Below are 17,133 nucleotides of genomic sequence, written 5' to 3' on the forward strand. Positions count from 1 at the left end.
AAGACTTTTACAACAAAAGTTGCAGTAAGAATCTGTCCAGTAGCTGCTTATTTCCTGATTGGCCGATCTATGTACATGAATCTAGCCAGCAACTAAATATTTTGTGTTGGCCGATTCATGTACATGAATATGATCATGTACATGAATCTGGCTAGTAGGCTGAATATTTTGTGTTGGCCGATTCATGTACATGAATTTGGCCAGCAGTTGTTTATCTTATTGATTGGCAGATCCATATACATGAATCTGATCAGCCGTTGTTACATTCTGATTGGTCGATCCATGTACATGAATATGATAAAGTACATGAATCTGACCAACACATTTAATTTTTTGCATAGCCGATTCATGTACATAAAACTGATCATGTACACAAATCTGATGAACACTTGTAATTTTTTGCATAGTCGATTCATGTACATGAAGCTGATCATGTACATGTATGTTCTTGATTAACCGATTCATGTACATGGAGCTGAACATGTACATAAATTTGATCAGAAATTGTGTGCCTATTCCTGTTTAGCCGATTCATTATACATAAAGTTGATCGTATGCATGTTTGCAGTCAACTGATCATGTACATGAATCTGATCGAAATATGTATTTTCTGATTAGGTATATAAATTTGATCATAAATTGATCAATTTATAATTTTGCATATCATACGCATGAATATGAGTATAATTAGATGTTTGCATGACTGTAATCATATGCATGTTTGGTTGATCATATGCATAAAATTGATCATGAATGATGTGGTCTGCAAGCCTTCTATTTGCATGTGTATGTGATTGGCTAAATGTGCATTCTTTTTGTGTTATGAATGTGTATTGTGAACATAAATTGTGAATATGTGTGTTTATGTTCACTGAAATTTTGCAATTGGCATAAATCACTTTTTGAGATTTGTTAGTGGTCATGTGTGAACCACTGTGAGCATATGTAGGCCAGAAACATGTGTTGCTCCAATGTTATTGAATTGTCTATGCATTGCAAAAATAATTTATGAAAATTATTGGTTTTCTAAATTTAATTTCATTGTTAAATTGTGAGGGCGAGGGCCCAAAATTGTTATTGCATGTGGATTTGCAAAACAATTCTTGTGCAAGAAACTTGAAATTGATTTTAAATGGTAAAAGAGATCAAAATAGTGTAATTATACTCTTTCTGGATATCCCTTCTACAGTGTAAGAATCTTGGATGGCGGTCACGGGGAACCGTGATGATACTAAAACTTTATGTACAATTATGCCCCAAAATCCGATGTGTGATTCACGTTCTCGGCCACGGTTTTAAGGAGCTTTCAGCTACTTTGCATTGAGATGGTGTTGTCGACTCAACTGTAGTTATTGGTATACCAAGAAAGTGGTGTCAATGGTTGAGGATTTTCATTGATGTCCCGGCATTAGGTGAAGATTCCTAATGTTTCGATGAAATGTGAGGATTCCTGATATCGAGAAACAAGTGTGGAACCCCGTAATTAAAATACAAATTTGTGTGTTAAGCTGTAGCTGAGAACCTAACTTGAACATCGGGAATTATGTCCATTTTGAGTATCCGTGGGTTTAAGGAAAAGTAAAAATTAAATTTGTATGGATTTAATTGGAACATGTATGCAAAAGCAACTCTGATAAATAACTTAATAAGTTATGCATGCATGTGCATTGAATCATGCATATTTTACTGTTCAATATTAGTTCATGCATCTCTGCATATTTGATTTTGCATGATATTTAGTTGAATGCTTTAATGGTAAGATAATTGTGGTAAGTTATTACTTGTGAATTTTTTCTAAAATTTATGCTATTTATTTTATTGTTGAATTTTTTGAGGAATTCGTACGAGGACTTCGGTTATTACCCGTTTTTCCAAAACTGTTTTATAGTCACAAATGCTTAGTGACTTGTAGGACTAGCTGGCTAGAAGATGAGTGACTTATGACTTGGTGTTTGGGTTCTGATTAGGGCGCAAGATTTTTTGATAGAGTCAATTTTTTTATTTTGACATTCAACTTATTGATTTAATTAATTAAGTTTGATTTATTATTTTTTAAGTAATTCAATGCATGGAATGGTTTGTGGTTTGGTTATATTAAATTTGTGATGTACCCCGGGTCCTTGGGACGTTTTCCACAAATGTTTTAAAAAAAAATCCACTATTTTCGAGGGTTAGTTGGGGTCATTACACTGTCAATGTATGGCATCCACATTATTGATTTTTTGTGCTACAGTTTACTAGAACAAAAGAACTCTTAGTTCGGAAGAGCAATCTGATTTTGTTCTTTGATCCAACTGTTTATTGATTTCAATCATTTGAATCTTTTTTATCAATTATTATTTTCAGTGCTTATGCTGTTACTGTTTTTGGATAAGCTTTCCTATCTTTTAGCAGGTCATTGGAATCTGGTGGCAAGCATGATACCAAGGGAGAAAGTTCCATCGCTGCTAGGAAACGTGCAAGATTCGATGGTAATATCAGTTATTGCAATGAAGAAATTTCATCACTGCATACTCTGAATGGGAGAGAATGGCGAGTGGATGTTTCTTTATTTCATGAAGAAACTTTGATTCACAAAAAAAGCATCTTCAATGAAACTTGGAGAGCATTGTTCAATTCACGGTGGCCTGACAATGTTAAGCAGATGAAAATGGTTGACTATGCATTTATTGAAGACCGAGAAGCAAGATATGTTCATAACCAACATAGTAAAGACTGGCAGCAAATGTACTGGGAAGCACACCTACAGAAGTATGTAATTTTCTTCTTATAAGTACTGATCTTGGTCTTTGATATTATTATTGGGAATCCAACATGATCCTAAATGGTAAATCATCTGCCTGTCAACATGTTTCATGTAATTGTAAGACAGTTGCCTTGATGAAGTTGCAGCAAAGGCAGTTCTTCCTACTTTTCAAGGATATATTGGTGATGTAAAATTGTCAGGTAGAGGACTATCACTTTTCCTTTATGCATCAAGATGGATGTGTTTTTCTTTTCCTTGGCTATTTGAGCTTGTGATGCATTTTACTTATCTGCTATACTAACCATTACGACCCACAACATCTCTTGAATATGTAAATTGCACCATAGGGCACGTTTGAATCGCTGTACAAACCCGTGCGGGGACAAAGTGGTCCCCTCCGCTTTGTGTACTGCGTTTGAAACGCGGGGTCGCTTTGTCCCACAACATTGTTTTTGAAAGAACACATGGCACGTTCTGGACAGAATGATGCCCAGGTGTCATGGCGGAGTTTGTCCAGCACATCAAATGTGCCCTTATATTACAAGTTTGTCTTGTAATTGGCATAAGTTTAGAGTAATGATGCAACTTTTTCTGTTCGACTCAGGCGAATCATGACATCTATGAGTCAATAACCAAATGCAATTCAAACTCTGAAGGATAAATACATACATAAATAGAAAAAAAACTTAATTGAACTAGAAACCTTGGTGTAAAACCTGATACCTACCACCAATAAGAGTGTCTTTAAATAAACTAGAGAAAATTAACCCCCCACTCTGCCTGCACCTCCCTCCCCCAACACAGAAAAAGGAGACCCAGACATCTAGAATAAGAATTAAATGACTACATCAAGTACACCAAAAAACCAGACTTTCAGAGAAAAAACGATTATTTCAATGTATAAACAATTTCGGAGACAGAAGGAGAAACGTTGATACAATTGAGCAAATGATTCCTACAAAATCAAATTCTTTTCATTGTATCATGACTCTAATAGAAAGAACATAAGATAGTGTCTCTGTTGCAAACTTTGCAAAGGATCCCATAAGACTATCATGTAAAAGCTTCTTGGTGGAAATCACAGAAAATGAAAATATAATTGTTGATCAAATGGTTGCTAAAAATTGAGATTTTTTGAAAGAGTCTCAGTTGTAGGTTGGGACTGCGTGAAAAGGAATTAGCTTTCAATAAGACTATGTGTCTGTTGTTAATGTGGCGAATCATCCCATCATGAGAATGAGCGTTATTTTGGTCCTTTTTATCATTGTTTTTATTTTTTGATATATTGTTGTCTAGGGAAGGTTTATCTTTTTGCAGATGTAATTCTTGTATGCTTACGTGAAATTGGGGTATTTGATGACAATTAGTCAGTGTCGCTTGCTTTGTCACTTTTCTTCCATCTCCGTATCTTATTTTCATATTGTATGAAGAGTATTTTACATATAGGTGCCTAACTTGTGGCAAATTATGTTTAACTGCCTACATTGTAAAAGTTTTCTGATAGGCTCTCGTCTTTTCAAGAAATTGCTCATGTGAGCACCTATGTCACTTTTTCTGTCACTCCATTCCAGTTGACTCTTTAAAATGACACTTTAACCAAAATTTTTTTTTTTAAATGACTGAATATCACCTTTTGTAGTTGTAGTGTAGGTAAGGCCAAATAAGTAACTTTAGCAAGAACCTTTTATATCACTTCACTGCAGTTGACTCTTTAAAATGACACTTTAACCATTTATTTTTAAAATCACAATGTCACTTTTTGTAGTAGTAGTAGTAGTAGTAGTAGTAGTAGTAGTAGTAGTAGTAGTAGTACAGTTAAGCCAAATAAGTAACTTGGCAAGAAAAAGTGACAGGCAGTAACGTGAACAATTTGTTTAAAAGGTAGTTGCCTATCCGGGAACTTTTGAAACATAAGCAGTTAAACGTAAATTTGCCATAAGTTAGGTGCCTATATGTAAATTCCCCTTGTCAAAAATCATGCCTGATGCAGGACTTAGCTAAACTGTAGGTTTCACACTGTTGATGATCTTTTTATGATCAATATTTTCTTTTCTAGGTATTCATAACTTCCTCTCCAACCACTAATATTCTTTTGTTTCTAGATGCTGTTTTGGAATGTATCGGATACATGAAGGGGAAAGATCATTCAACTTATGACTATTCAAAATTATCTTACCATTGTCAAAGATTTGGATGCTATGCTAGGTATTATTTACTTGGATTTCTGAAGATGGGATCATAAGATGGTTGATTGACCTCTTACAATATTCATTTGTTTCCTCCTGATTATCTTTGGCGCATTAATGAATTCATTCTTTTATAAATGGTACAGTCTGTTGTAATCCCTTTGGTTATATGTTTCCATTCAGGTTGCATGTTTTTTACATAATCTGAGAAATGTCATCATAGGGTTGCATTTTTAGCGAAGACAGATATCTGTGATTTATGATTTCAAGTCTGGAAAAGCAACACTGTTAGCATTTTTACCATAGGGTTGTTGATGCAAAAGAGAAGAACAAGGTGTATCTGCTCTTGTTAGTGGTGATAGGGCAATGTGCTTATCATGTATGAAGAAAATAATGGATGGCTTTCTACACACCTACTAAATTGTGATGTGGAAAAAGGTATAGGTGCTTTTAAGATATAAATCTTTACTTGTCCCAACTTGAAGAGCTTGTGGAGGGTAAAATAGAAAGGGTATTGGGAAGTTGTTCACGTCAGTATGTTATCCTTAACCTGCTAACGATAAGAAAATTCAGAAAGAAGTTAAAAAATATAAGGGAAATAGGATAGGGAAGTAGAAGATGAGAGGGGAGGGGGGGGGGGGGGGGAGTGTTAGGGCACAAAAGAATAGCCTCTATTCTGTTATATCCATCAAGTATATACATCTATTTCTACAAAACATTGCAGAGACAAAAATACCCTTATAAAGGTCTACTAAAGATTCTTTACACCTTTAATGAACCAATGCCAAATTACCTTAAGGTTACATAATATGGGGACCTCACTCTCTAATGCTCCCCCTCAAGTTGGGAATGTTAGGGAACGTAATGCTCATATTACATGTGTATATGCTACCCTCTTTCCTTTGTACATATGTTTATTTCTGAGGGATTTTTTGTAACATAGCTATAGGGGTAATGGTCAACTATTTTTGCCCTCTTGTGTTGCCAAAGGGGAAGCTATAGGGGGTAATGGTCAATTATTTTTTACCTCTTGTGTAGCCAAAGGGGACGTCCTCTATATGTTGTATTCTTCCATTCTTTTGAAGCTAATGAAAGTTCATTGTTCTCTCCCTCTCTTCCCCTCTTCTTGGTATATGCATATGTGCTAGCGTGCCCTAACTTTGTATATGGTATTAGAGCCATTATACAACCTGGGGGAAGTTGTTCTGGAACTTTCATCCTGGTGTTCTGCTGCACCCTTTCTCGGTAGTTGTGCCTCTTTGCTGACATCAGCATTGTGATAGTAGATGGTGAGGATTGTGTTGGCTGAGATAGGGATTCAGGAAAAGGTGATTTTAGAGGTATACTGAATCAAGAATTGGCTCAATCAGACATATTCTGGATTTTTTGTGATTTTCCCAAGTATTTTCTGTTATCGCCACTCTTGGAGTCCAGATTTGATAAAACTGCTGATTGTGATTTGTTGAGCAGTTTTGAATCCTTCAAGCTCAGTTTTGAATCCTTCAAGCTCTGTGACAAATATCGCGAGATTTATAAAAATATCGCCGATATATCGCTAGAAATTGCCTGAAAGTTTAAAACGGCAATTTCTCACGAGATTTTCAAACCTTGACAAATATCATGATATTTATATTGTTAAAAGATATTTATCGTGAAAACCCCCTAGATTTATATTTTTTAATGTGTTTTATATTTTTTGACAAAAAAATGCGAGATTTATGAAAAATTTCAAAATTTCCCGAGTTTTTTTCCTGCCGAGATTTTGCCGTTTAACTTTTGTCACTATGCCTTCAAGAGGGTAGGCTTAGGGTCGTTTTTATGTCTGCATGGTGTCGATATCGGTTTTGGGTATAGCCATAGGGTGTGCTGTTTCGTGTTAGAAAGTGAAGGTTTATGTGTTGTGCAGTTTTGAGTGGCTGTGTATATGGTTATGCACTGAATATATGCTAGTTTGGTGAAGTTGTTATTGTGATTACTTGAAGCTTTGAGTATCGGCTGTTTGCTATTGCGTGCTTCTTAGGGTAGCATTTATTGTTGCTCTTGCTCTTGTATTGCGGGTTGGATTGCAGTATTGTTCTGGTGTTTTCGGTGGTTTTTGGTACAACACTTTAATCTTTTAGTTAGGGGTTGGTGCGAGAATGAAGAAAGGCGACCTTATTCAGCTCACTCCGGTGAAGCTTGACAGGACCAACTATGCATTTTGGTCTGATTTTATGACAACAGGTATTGATGGAAAAGGCTTGAAATCCTATGTTGAAGTTGTATCAGAGCCTGAGTGGCAGAAAGCCATGTCTGAAAGCCATGTCTGAGGAGTTGAGGCATTGGAGAGAAAGAAAGTCTGAGAGTTGGTCAAATTGCCAGATGGGAAAAAATGTGGCGGGTTGCAAATGAGTATAAAATTAAGACTAGAGCATATGGTTCAATAGAAAGATAAAATGCTTGACTTGTGGCGAAAGGGTATAGTCAACAATATAGGATAAATTTTGCTGAGACTTTTGCCCCAGTTGCCCATATAACCACTATCAACACCTTGTTAGCAATGGCAGTTGTTAGAAGATGGGACTTGTGGCAGCTAGATGTTAAGACTGCCTCTGTGAATGGTGATTTGGAAGAAAAAGTATACATGTAGTTACCTCCACGGAGTGGTTGACAAGGAGGGTAGAGTGTCTAAGTTGAAGAGAGCTTTGTATGGTTTGAAGCAAGCTCCAAGAGCTTGGTTTGACAAATTCAGTGTTGCAGAGTTATGAGATTGAGCTTAAAGCAAAGGTTTTATGATCCTGCACTATTTGTAGCATCCTCTACTAAGTCTCGAAGATAATGTATACTTTTGTTGTATGTAGATGATATGGTAACTGCCGGGGACAACAAAGTTATGATTGAGAATGTGAAATCTCAGTTGGCAAAAATTTTTGAAATAAATGTCTTGGGTGTTAAGATATTGTACTTGATATATATTTGTATATATATATGGTGTTATCATATATATGTATGTATATACTTATTTTTTGAATTATTTGTTATTGTAATAAGTCTCTAGGGATATTTTGGTTATTTTGACCTTATAATAAGATCTGCCCATGATATCATGTTGAATCAGATTTAAGAGAGAGAGAAAGAGTTAGAGAAGCAAACAAAGAAAGAGGATGAAGAGTAACTTCATTGAATAGCTATTAGGGTTACAACAAGATAAAAAGGGGGGTGTCAACCCCCATAGATCTCACTACAAGACAAAACAGAGATAGTGGAGTAGTGGGATACAAGTGAGTTTACAGTAATACCCCTATAATAGAATTTATGTACAAAAAGATACAAATAAAGGGTATTACATACAATAGAACTATGGCATTTCCTCAACACATATAACTCACCACAACCATGGTTGTAAAATTGATAAACAAAAATCTCTTATCCAATAAAAAGGTCACTTAAATAAGAGGGTTGAGTAGAGAAATCAACGAGGTAAAGAGAGCTTGAAATGAAATCAAGCTAATGTCATAAAAAAGACAAGAAAAAAAGATTTACAAATCAAGTCTAGAATATTAAATTTTACAAACTTTTGAAACACCATAGTTTCAAAAATAGATAGTCATCACAGATGAACATAATTATAATCATCCATCATAATAACAATGGCCAAATAAACAAATGAGTGATACAATACACTCACAAAACCAAAGATCAAACAACCGTTAGTTATAGCCAAACTATAAGCCAGCAATCTAAACTGACAAAAATAAAAAAGCCAAGGTGCACACAACAAACATCTCTGGTTCAACAAAAGCAATATCGATCCAGAGGCCAATCAACTATCAATCAAACTCAAGACAAGTGTCAACATGACACCCATAAACTTGATAATTTAGACTGATAAGATGACTTGAGGTTCACACATAACTCACCTCAACGGCTAACTCCGATCTAATAACAAGGCCAAAAAGAAATGGTGCATCATATAAAATTTTGTGATAGACAAAACAAACGCCATAAGAAGGCGATATAAGCACATGAAAATCAATTTCTGAAAAAGGGATTTCATATATAAGAACCGATTTGAAAAACAAAGTTTCAAATCACAACCAATAAAGGTAGATGGAATATAGTACAATCATATATAAACAAGTTGTCAATTGATAATTTTTCATAAACCTTGTGTAAGCAAAGGCAATCAAGGTTACATCAATAACAACGAAGAATGAGCATGGCCAATATAAGTAAACTATATATAGAGATAGCTTAATCTATATTATAAGTCTATTATGAGACAACAATGGCATACAACATTAAAGGTGCCAAAACATATATATAGAAATTATCAAAGAACCATATAGAAAACCAAGCATACCCAAGTACAACGAATCATGAATACTCATAAAGAGATCAAAAATCATTTCTATGCAATAATCCAACAACTTTAAAACTACATATCCTATACAAAAGCTATAAAGGATCACATAAGATATGCATAAGAACACATTTAAGCATATCCGCAAGTGATAGATTAATTTAATGCAAGATATATATGAGAGGTAACATATGACACGTGGCATAACTAATCAAGGATGCCTTTTAAAAATAATTTTGCACAAATGAGATATTCTTTAATAGAGCAATATCTTAAAGTCAAACATTCATGCCACACAATTATTAATGGAACATAAAAACATGCATAGACATATGTGCACGACACATAAATATGTAGATAATATGTCGATGGAGCAATCTCATGACTAATGAACTTAAAGTCATGATGACTCAAGATATAAAACATACAAAAAATTCAAAAAATTCTTAACACATCTCAACGAAGGCACCATATAGAATTTAAACATGTTTTGATACGTGCATAAAGTTACCAATAAAGGCACCATGATCACATGAACATGATCACATGATGGTCACACTTCAAAGGTCCAAGAGCACTATGACTCTAATACCATGTAATGAAATATATGGAAATACAAAACAAGAGCTTCTAAGTCTTACAAGATCATAAACACAAAGTGCACATTCACAAGTCCACTATGGGACAATACAAAAGCCAACAATGGCTACAACAAATATAAAAAGATATAATGTATTGATCAATTGCTTAAGAAAAAGCAACAACAAATCAAGTGAGACTAGACCATTGGGAGCTCCCAATAGAGTCGTTGGGAGCTCCCAACGGTCATATTTATGACCGATGGGGATTCCCCAATGACTCTATGGTCAAAAGACCATAGAGCCCTTGCTCTACTTAATTAATGACAAAAATATAAAAATAAGAAATGAAAATTTGTTCCTAATGAACCGTGCATATTACAAGGTGGAAAAGATCAAAATAACCCTAACTTCAAAAACATATTATATATATACGTGCTATTTTAACAAAGGTGGCATACTCTTAGAGAGGTTACTTGTTGACTCAATGTGAGTATGTAACTGATTTGATTAGTAAAGCAAGGCTAGCCGAAGACAAGAAGCAAGTGGATACAACAACAACAACAACAACTACGCCTTCATCCCAAAACAATTGGGGTCAGCGATATGAACCAAAAAAGAAATTCATTTTGGGTCTTCCACATGAATCCTTTTCCTTCAATCATTTCTATCCAATGCCATGTCCTCGGTGAGGTTCAAAGCATTCATATCCTTTCCTATCATCTCCATCCAAGTCTTCCTAGGCCTACCCCGACCTCTTTTAACTAATATATTTTCACATTTCTCCAACCTTCTAACTGGAGCATCATTAGGCCTTCGCCGAATATGTCCAAACCACCGTAAACGATTCGCTCGCATCTTATTTTCAATGGGTGCAACACCTACCTTCTTACGTATCTCCTCGTTCCGAATCTTATCTTTTATTGTATTTCCACACATCCATCTAAGCATCCGCATCTCAGCTACACTCATTTTTTGAATATGATGTCTCTTGGCAGCCCAACATTCCGTACCATATAGTAAAGCGGGTCTAATAGTCGTCCTATAAAACTTTCCCTTCAACCGCAATGGCATTCTACGATCGCACAGCACTCCAGTTGCACTTTGCCATTTCATCCACCCAACCTTTATCCTATGATTTACATCTCCATCAATTTCTCCATACTTTTGAATGATGGATCCCAAATATTTGAAATAATCATTCACTGGTATACTCCTATAAAAGCCAACTGCGAGTTAAAGCATTCAGTTGGTGAACTTCTTGATGGTCCTAATGTATATAGGCAATTGGTAGGGAGTTTGATTTACTTGGCCATCTTCAGACCTGATATTATGTTTGTTGTGCTTGTGGTTGTAATAAAACAAGATGTGCACGAACATAATGCCAACAAAGGGCTACAAAAGTGCACAAACACAAGAGGGCCTCTAATGGACCAATTACAATCTCACAAAAGAGATAATCACCAAACACAAGGCACAACCAACACAATGTAAAAATATAAATTATATTGAATCAAGAAAATGCTTAAAAAAATATTATTGAATACAAGGAGAAAACCCCTATTTATAACCAAACAAAAGGGAGAGTAGGGGCAACCCATCTAGCTGTTGGTCTAGCCCCCAACGGTCATATTTAGGACCATTGGGAGCTGCCCAATGACTAGTTGGGCTGACCCAACAGCCACAAACAGAATATAAAAGAAAAGGAAAACAAAAGAAAAAACAACCCTATAGGATGATCCCTATTATAATATGAAATTATTGAAATACCCCTATGGGTATCTCAGTTTACATAGACAAAAATAAATGTATATATATACACACATATATGAGTATATATGATCCATACAATATATTTTAACACTCTCCGTCAAACTTTCGGTGAGATCATCGAAAGTTTGTGAAGAAGAAAAAGAAAACGAGGTAGGGGGAGAGCTTTGGTAAAAAAGTGATGCAGAGCAGGTTTGAGACATCCACGATCCAACAGCGCTCAGGTGTAGTTTCGGGTCCAGAAATCCGACCCAAGAACCGGACCCGGTTGAAGCCTTTAAAACCTCTCTAGGGTTGCGTGCGCAAGAGAGAGAGAATTTTTCAGAAAAGCACAACCGCAATTTTTCTTTCTTCATTTCTTCAGCAGATTTCTTTTCCTTTTTTTTATTGTTCTCCTTTACAGTCTGATGCCTATTGTTGTCGGTTTTATTTTATTCTTTATTTTCTGTTAGTTAATAGCTATTTTCCCCTTTCAACAGTCTTTTGTTTTTCCTCTTTGTCTTCTTCCTGTCATAGTTTAATTTTATTAGATTCTTTGCATTGTCGTTAGTTTGTTTAATTATCATTTCAATCCAACCATTTGTTTAATAAAAAATACATTGAAATATGGTTTACATTGTTGGGTCAGTGGTATCTAATTGGTTGTTGTTGTGCGTGGCATGACGTGAATATAGTGACTCTCCATCTCTCACTCGAGTGTTGTACTGCCAATCCCTGTCCACTGCATCAGAGTGCTGCCAAAGGCCGCCCTTAACAGGACGTCAAATATTTCTTCACCGACCCAGCGACTACAAGCGGTGCTCATCGAAAACACAACGTCGCGGTTCCCTGACAGCGTCAAAGCCCAGACAGAGTTGTGTCTCGTCAGCCATCACCAGGGGGCGTGCAAACCGATCCTCCCATTGCATCAAAGGTGTTTTTGGCAGTCGATCGACGAGCAGCAGTTTGGGTACCCGTTATCGTGAAAATTACACACTCCTCGCTGCATCAAATGGTATCAGAGTTGAGCTCCTCCTCCTTCGTCAATGGCATGACACAAGAAGCGAGGAGCGGTCCTATGAGCGGAAAGGCGTGAGAGGAGATCATGAAGCGGATGCTCAACAAGTTGACAGAGATGCAGGAAGATATGCTATCTCTAGAAAAGGAGGTAGTTGGTCTGTTGATGTGCATGGATGGGGTTGAAGCACAGATGGATGCGCTTGAATCCAAGGTGGATGTGCACGCAATGCAATTGAACCAGCTAGGCGCGCGTGCGGTTAAACCTGTTGATACTACCGTCGTTGATCCAGTCCCGATGACGCTCCAGCACACGGCGCGATGAGAAGGCGTTGAGGAAACCTTGCACAGGGCTGCAGGTTGCGGCAGTTCTACCCATCTGGTACCTTCCCTCCATCTCGAATCAGCAGCGACCCTGGGTCGCCCATGTCCAGGTACCCTCCAACCGAACTATCAAGGTGTGAATGCACCCCAGCAATGGTAGCGAGCCCCTGCGATTGCATCGCAGGCTGGGCCTGAGCTGCTGGACCACATCGTTACGCTGGGTCCTGTCCCAAGCCTGGGCTCGTGGCCTCGCGCTGGGGAGCTCGCGCCACAAGGTGGGTCGAGCCTACAGGGTCCCGACGTGCAACCATATGACATTGAGGCAGGCCTGCGCAGGGATGTCGGTCGCGCGACCATCCATCAGGTGGTGTCATATCCATCATGGTTTCTTGATGCATTCAATTATGCCATTTCAACAAATATGGACGTCTTAAATTTGCGTATTGGTGGACCTGATTACTTAGACCTTCCATTGGTCGAAACGGTTTGGGAGTTGACTGCAAATAATACTATTATGGTTTCGACAATTGGGAATGACGGGCCTCTTTACGGAACATTGAATACTCCAGCAATAATTGATCTTTTGAAGCCGTTTGGGTTTGCTTTGGGGAACAAGATCCTGAACGGGGATTTCTCTATTGACGGTGAGCAGAGCCACTATGCATTCGGAGCAGATATAGTGAAGTTTTCATAAGGTGGTCCAGTTTTTGGTAAGCATGCTTGTATTGTTGAGATTCTAGCCAAACCCTTAAGGCCGCATGCTGGAGGGACAAAAATTCAGCTTGTGTTTCCCTGGGGTGCCATAACAGATGGTATAGACGGTCAATTTCAAAACCAATCTACAGGCTTTAATTTGGAATCGTCCAGGAATATCGATACATATTGCCTATCGTCAATGTGTCTGAGTTATATGCATACCGTGGTGATAACAAGTCGTCAGAGCCGACTTCTTTCCAACCAGGAGAGAATGATGCAGAGCAGGTTTGAGACATCCACGATCCAGCACCGCTTAGGAGTAGTTTCGGGTCTGGAACCCGGACCCGACTGAAGCTTTTAAAACCCCTCTAGGGTTGCGTGTGCAAGAGAGAGAATTTTTCAGAAAAGCACAGCTGCAGTTTTCCTTTCTTCATTTCTTCAGCAGTTTTTCTTTCCTTTTTTTATTGTTCTCCTTTACACTATGACGCCTATTGCTGTCAGTTTTATTTTATTCTTCCTCCTTCCCAACGCACTGTCATTCTTTATTTTCTGTTAGTTAATAGCTATTTTCCCCTTTCAGCAGTCTTTTGTTTTTCCTCTTTGTCTTCTTCCTGTCATAGTTTAATTTTATTAGATTCTTTGCATTGTCGTTAGTTTGTTTAATTATCATTTCAATCCAGCCATTTGTTTAATAAAAAATACATTGAAATATGGTTTACATTGTTGGGTCAGTGGTATCTAATTGGTTGTTGTTGTGCGTGGCATGACGTGAATATAGTGACTCTCCATCCCTCACTCGAGTGTTGTACTGCCAATCCCTGTCCACTGCATCAGAGTGCTGCCAAAGGGCGCCCTTAACGGGACGTCAAATATTTCTTCACCGACCTAGCGACTACCGGTGCTCATCGAAAACACAACACCGCAGTTCCTTGACATCGTCAAAGCCCAGACATAGTTGTGTCTCGTCAGCCATCACCCGGGGGCGTGCAAACCTATCCTCCCACTGCATCAAAGGTGTTTTGGCAGCCGATCGACGAGCAGCAGTGTGGGTACCCGTTATCGTGGAAATTTCACACTCCTCGCTGCATCAAAAAGTCTATAATATGAAATTCATACGAAGCATATGGTAAATCAATCGCCCCCTTCAAGTATTCTTCCTGAACGTAGTGACAATCTATTTTGTTGTGCTTTGTTCGTTCATGGAATGTATGATTGTTGGCTATATGTATGACACTCTTGTTATCACAGCAGAACTTTGAAGGTTCTGAAACATCAACTCTCATATCTATAAGCAAGGACTGCAACCCCACGACCTCGATTATTGTTGTAGTTATCGCCTTGTACTCAGCTTCTGTGGACGACAAAGGCACATGTTGCTTTTTACACCTCCAAGATATAAGAAAATCACCTAGAACTACACATAAACTCGTAGTTGTGTCAGTTGTTAGGATCCCGCCGTTAGAATCATTATATGCAATAAGATTTACAAATAAGGAAGATAATAAAAAAAAAACTTTAGATATAGTGTTTTTAATGTATTGAACTATTCTCAACACAACACTCGTGTGAACCGAAGTGGGCATATGCTGAAATTGAATTGCAGTATATACTGCATGCACAATATTTGGTCTAGTAATAGACAAGTACAACAATGATCCAATAAGCCGCCTATAAGGAGTTGGATTGTCCAATACGACTCCATCTTTAACTCTCATTTTGGCATTAATCACTTTAGTAGTAGTAGTAGATATCTCATCTGTGATCCCTGATCCCCGAGCATGCAATAATATCAACCGCAAACTTGATTTGTGACAAGATATATCCTCTTGGCGAATATGCTACTTCAATACCTAAGAAATATCTCGAGAAACCGAGATCAATCATATCAAAAGATTTTTTAAGCATAATTTTAATTTCTTCAACTCTTTTTATCACTTATAGTGATGATCATATCATCAACGTATAGAAGCAGAATGACAATCGTAGAACTTGTAGATCTTATAAAAAGAGCAGTGTCAGTGTAACACGATTTAAATACAAAATTTAACATCGTCCTACTGAACCGTTCATACCATGCTTTAGGGGCTTGTTTAAACCCATATAAAGCTTTATAGAGGCGAAGAACCTTGCTTGTTTCAATATTTAGACCAAGGGGAGGATCCATATAGACTTTTTTATTTAGAAAGACATTCTTAATATCTAATTGAAATATAGGTCAATTTCTAACCGACGCTACGACAACTAAAGTCTTTATGGTGGTCATACGAGCTACTAAGGCAAAGGTCTCCTCATAATCTATACCATATTTCTGTGAATACCCTTTTGCAACCAATCTAGCTTTATATTTTTCTAGGGATCCATCACTCTTTATTTTGATCTTAAAAACACACGTGCATCATATTGTCTTCTGACCCTTGAAAAGATATTGGATTTCCTAAGTCTTGGCTTTATGTAAGGCATCTAATTCTAAATTTATAGCATCCACCCATTATTTGATGTCTTTAGCTTCTTTATAGTTGGATGACTCATAATTTGAATGAATAGTTAGAAGACATGCCCTATAATATTGAAAAAAATATGCATATGAAACAATCCTACTTGGGATTCTAGTTGTTCGTTCTGATCTTCTAAGACTAGGTTTCTCTATTTCAAATGGTTGACTATATCTCTCAAGTGCACATGGATGCTCACCATTACCACGTCTCGAATAATGCATAAGATCGTGAGTGGATTCTTCGCCAATGCTAGATTCATCCCTTAGTTCAATATTATTACTAACTTCATTATCATCATTTTCACAATGATTAATCTCAACATTTGACTTGGACAATAAGTCAAACAAGAAAGCATAATCAAATTCTTCCTTAGATTTTTCAAGATCAAATCCTTTTTCCTTTTCAAGAAAAGTGACATTCGTAGATACATAAAGTTTGTCATTTCTTAAATCATAGCATTGATAGCCTTTTTGGTTATCGGCATATCCTAAGAAAACACATTCAATAGCTTTGGAGGAGAGTTTATCATATTTTTCAAGGAGTACAAAGCATTTACATCTAAAAACTCTGTCCTAGTCGTCTATGCCAAAGGTCTAAATCAACTTCTTTAGCATAGTTATAAAAAGATTCTTTAGAAAGACATAAAAAGTCCATATAATAAAAGTTTCCTCTTTTATGGCCTTGCTCAATCTTCTTCCCTGATTGGAGATCCTGCACCCAACAACCCTTAGATGAGAAAAGACCTTGCACCCATAATCGAAAAAAGATTTAAATCAAGTTTTAGAATAACTAACATTTAGAACAAAAAATTTTGGATCACTTAAAATTTTGTTTAAATTTTCTATACTTTTTACATTCAAGGAAGTTTCATCGGCAATTGTCACACATGAAAAATATGAAGTGGCGCAATCGGATAGTAAGGATTCATTATATGTCATATGAAATAAGGTTGCTCAATCCAAAATCTATGAGGACTTACCCGGAGGAAAAGAGGAAGAAA

General features: G+C 36.9%; 1 protein-coding gene across 1 annotated transcript in view; it reads left to right on the plus strand.

Annotated features, from left to right (window-relative positions):
• LOC149819317 (RNI-like superfamily protein) overlaps nucleotides 1-17,133 on the plus strand; it is a 35,792-nt gene that overhangs the window by 827 nt on the left and 17,832 nt on the right. Inside the window, exons 3-5 of the mRNA XM_089986381.1 lie at nucleotides 2,392-2,751; nucleotides 2,873-2,946; nucleotides 4,849-4,951. Coding sequence (XP_089842507.1) covers nucleotides 2,392-2,751; nucleotides 2,873-2,946; nucleotides 4,849-4,951 — 537 coding nt within the window. The remainder of the gene's footprint in view (nucleotides 1-2,391; nucleotides 2,752-2,872; nucleotides 2,947-4,848; nucleotides 4,952-17,133) is intronic.

Source organism: Nuphar pumila, chromosome 13, assembly GCF_984573655.1.
Source record: "Nuphar pumila chromosome 13, dmNupPumi1.hap1.1, whole genome shotgun sequence".
Classification (NCBI taxonomy): Eukaryota; Viridiplantae; Streptophyta; class Magnoliopsida; order Nymphaeales; family Nymphaeaceae; genus Nuphar; species Nuphar pumila.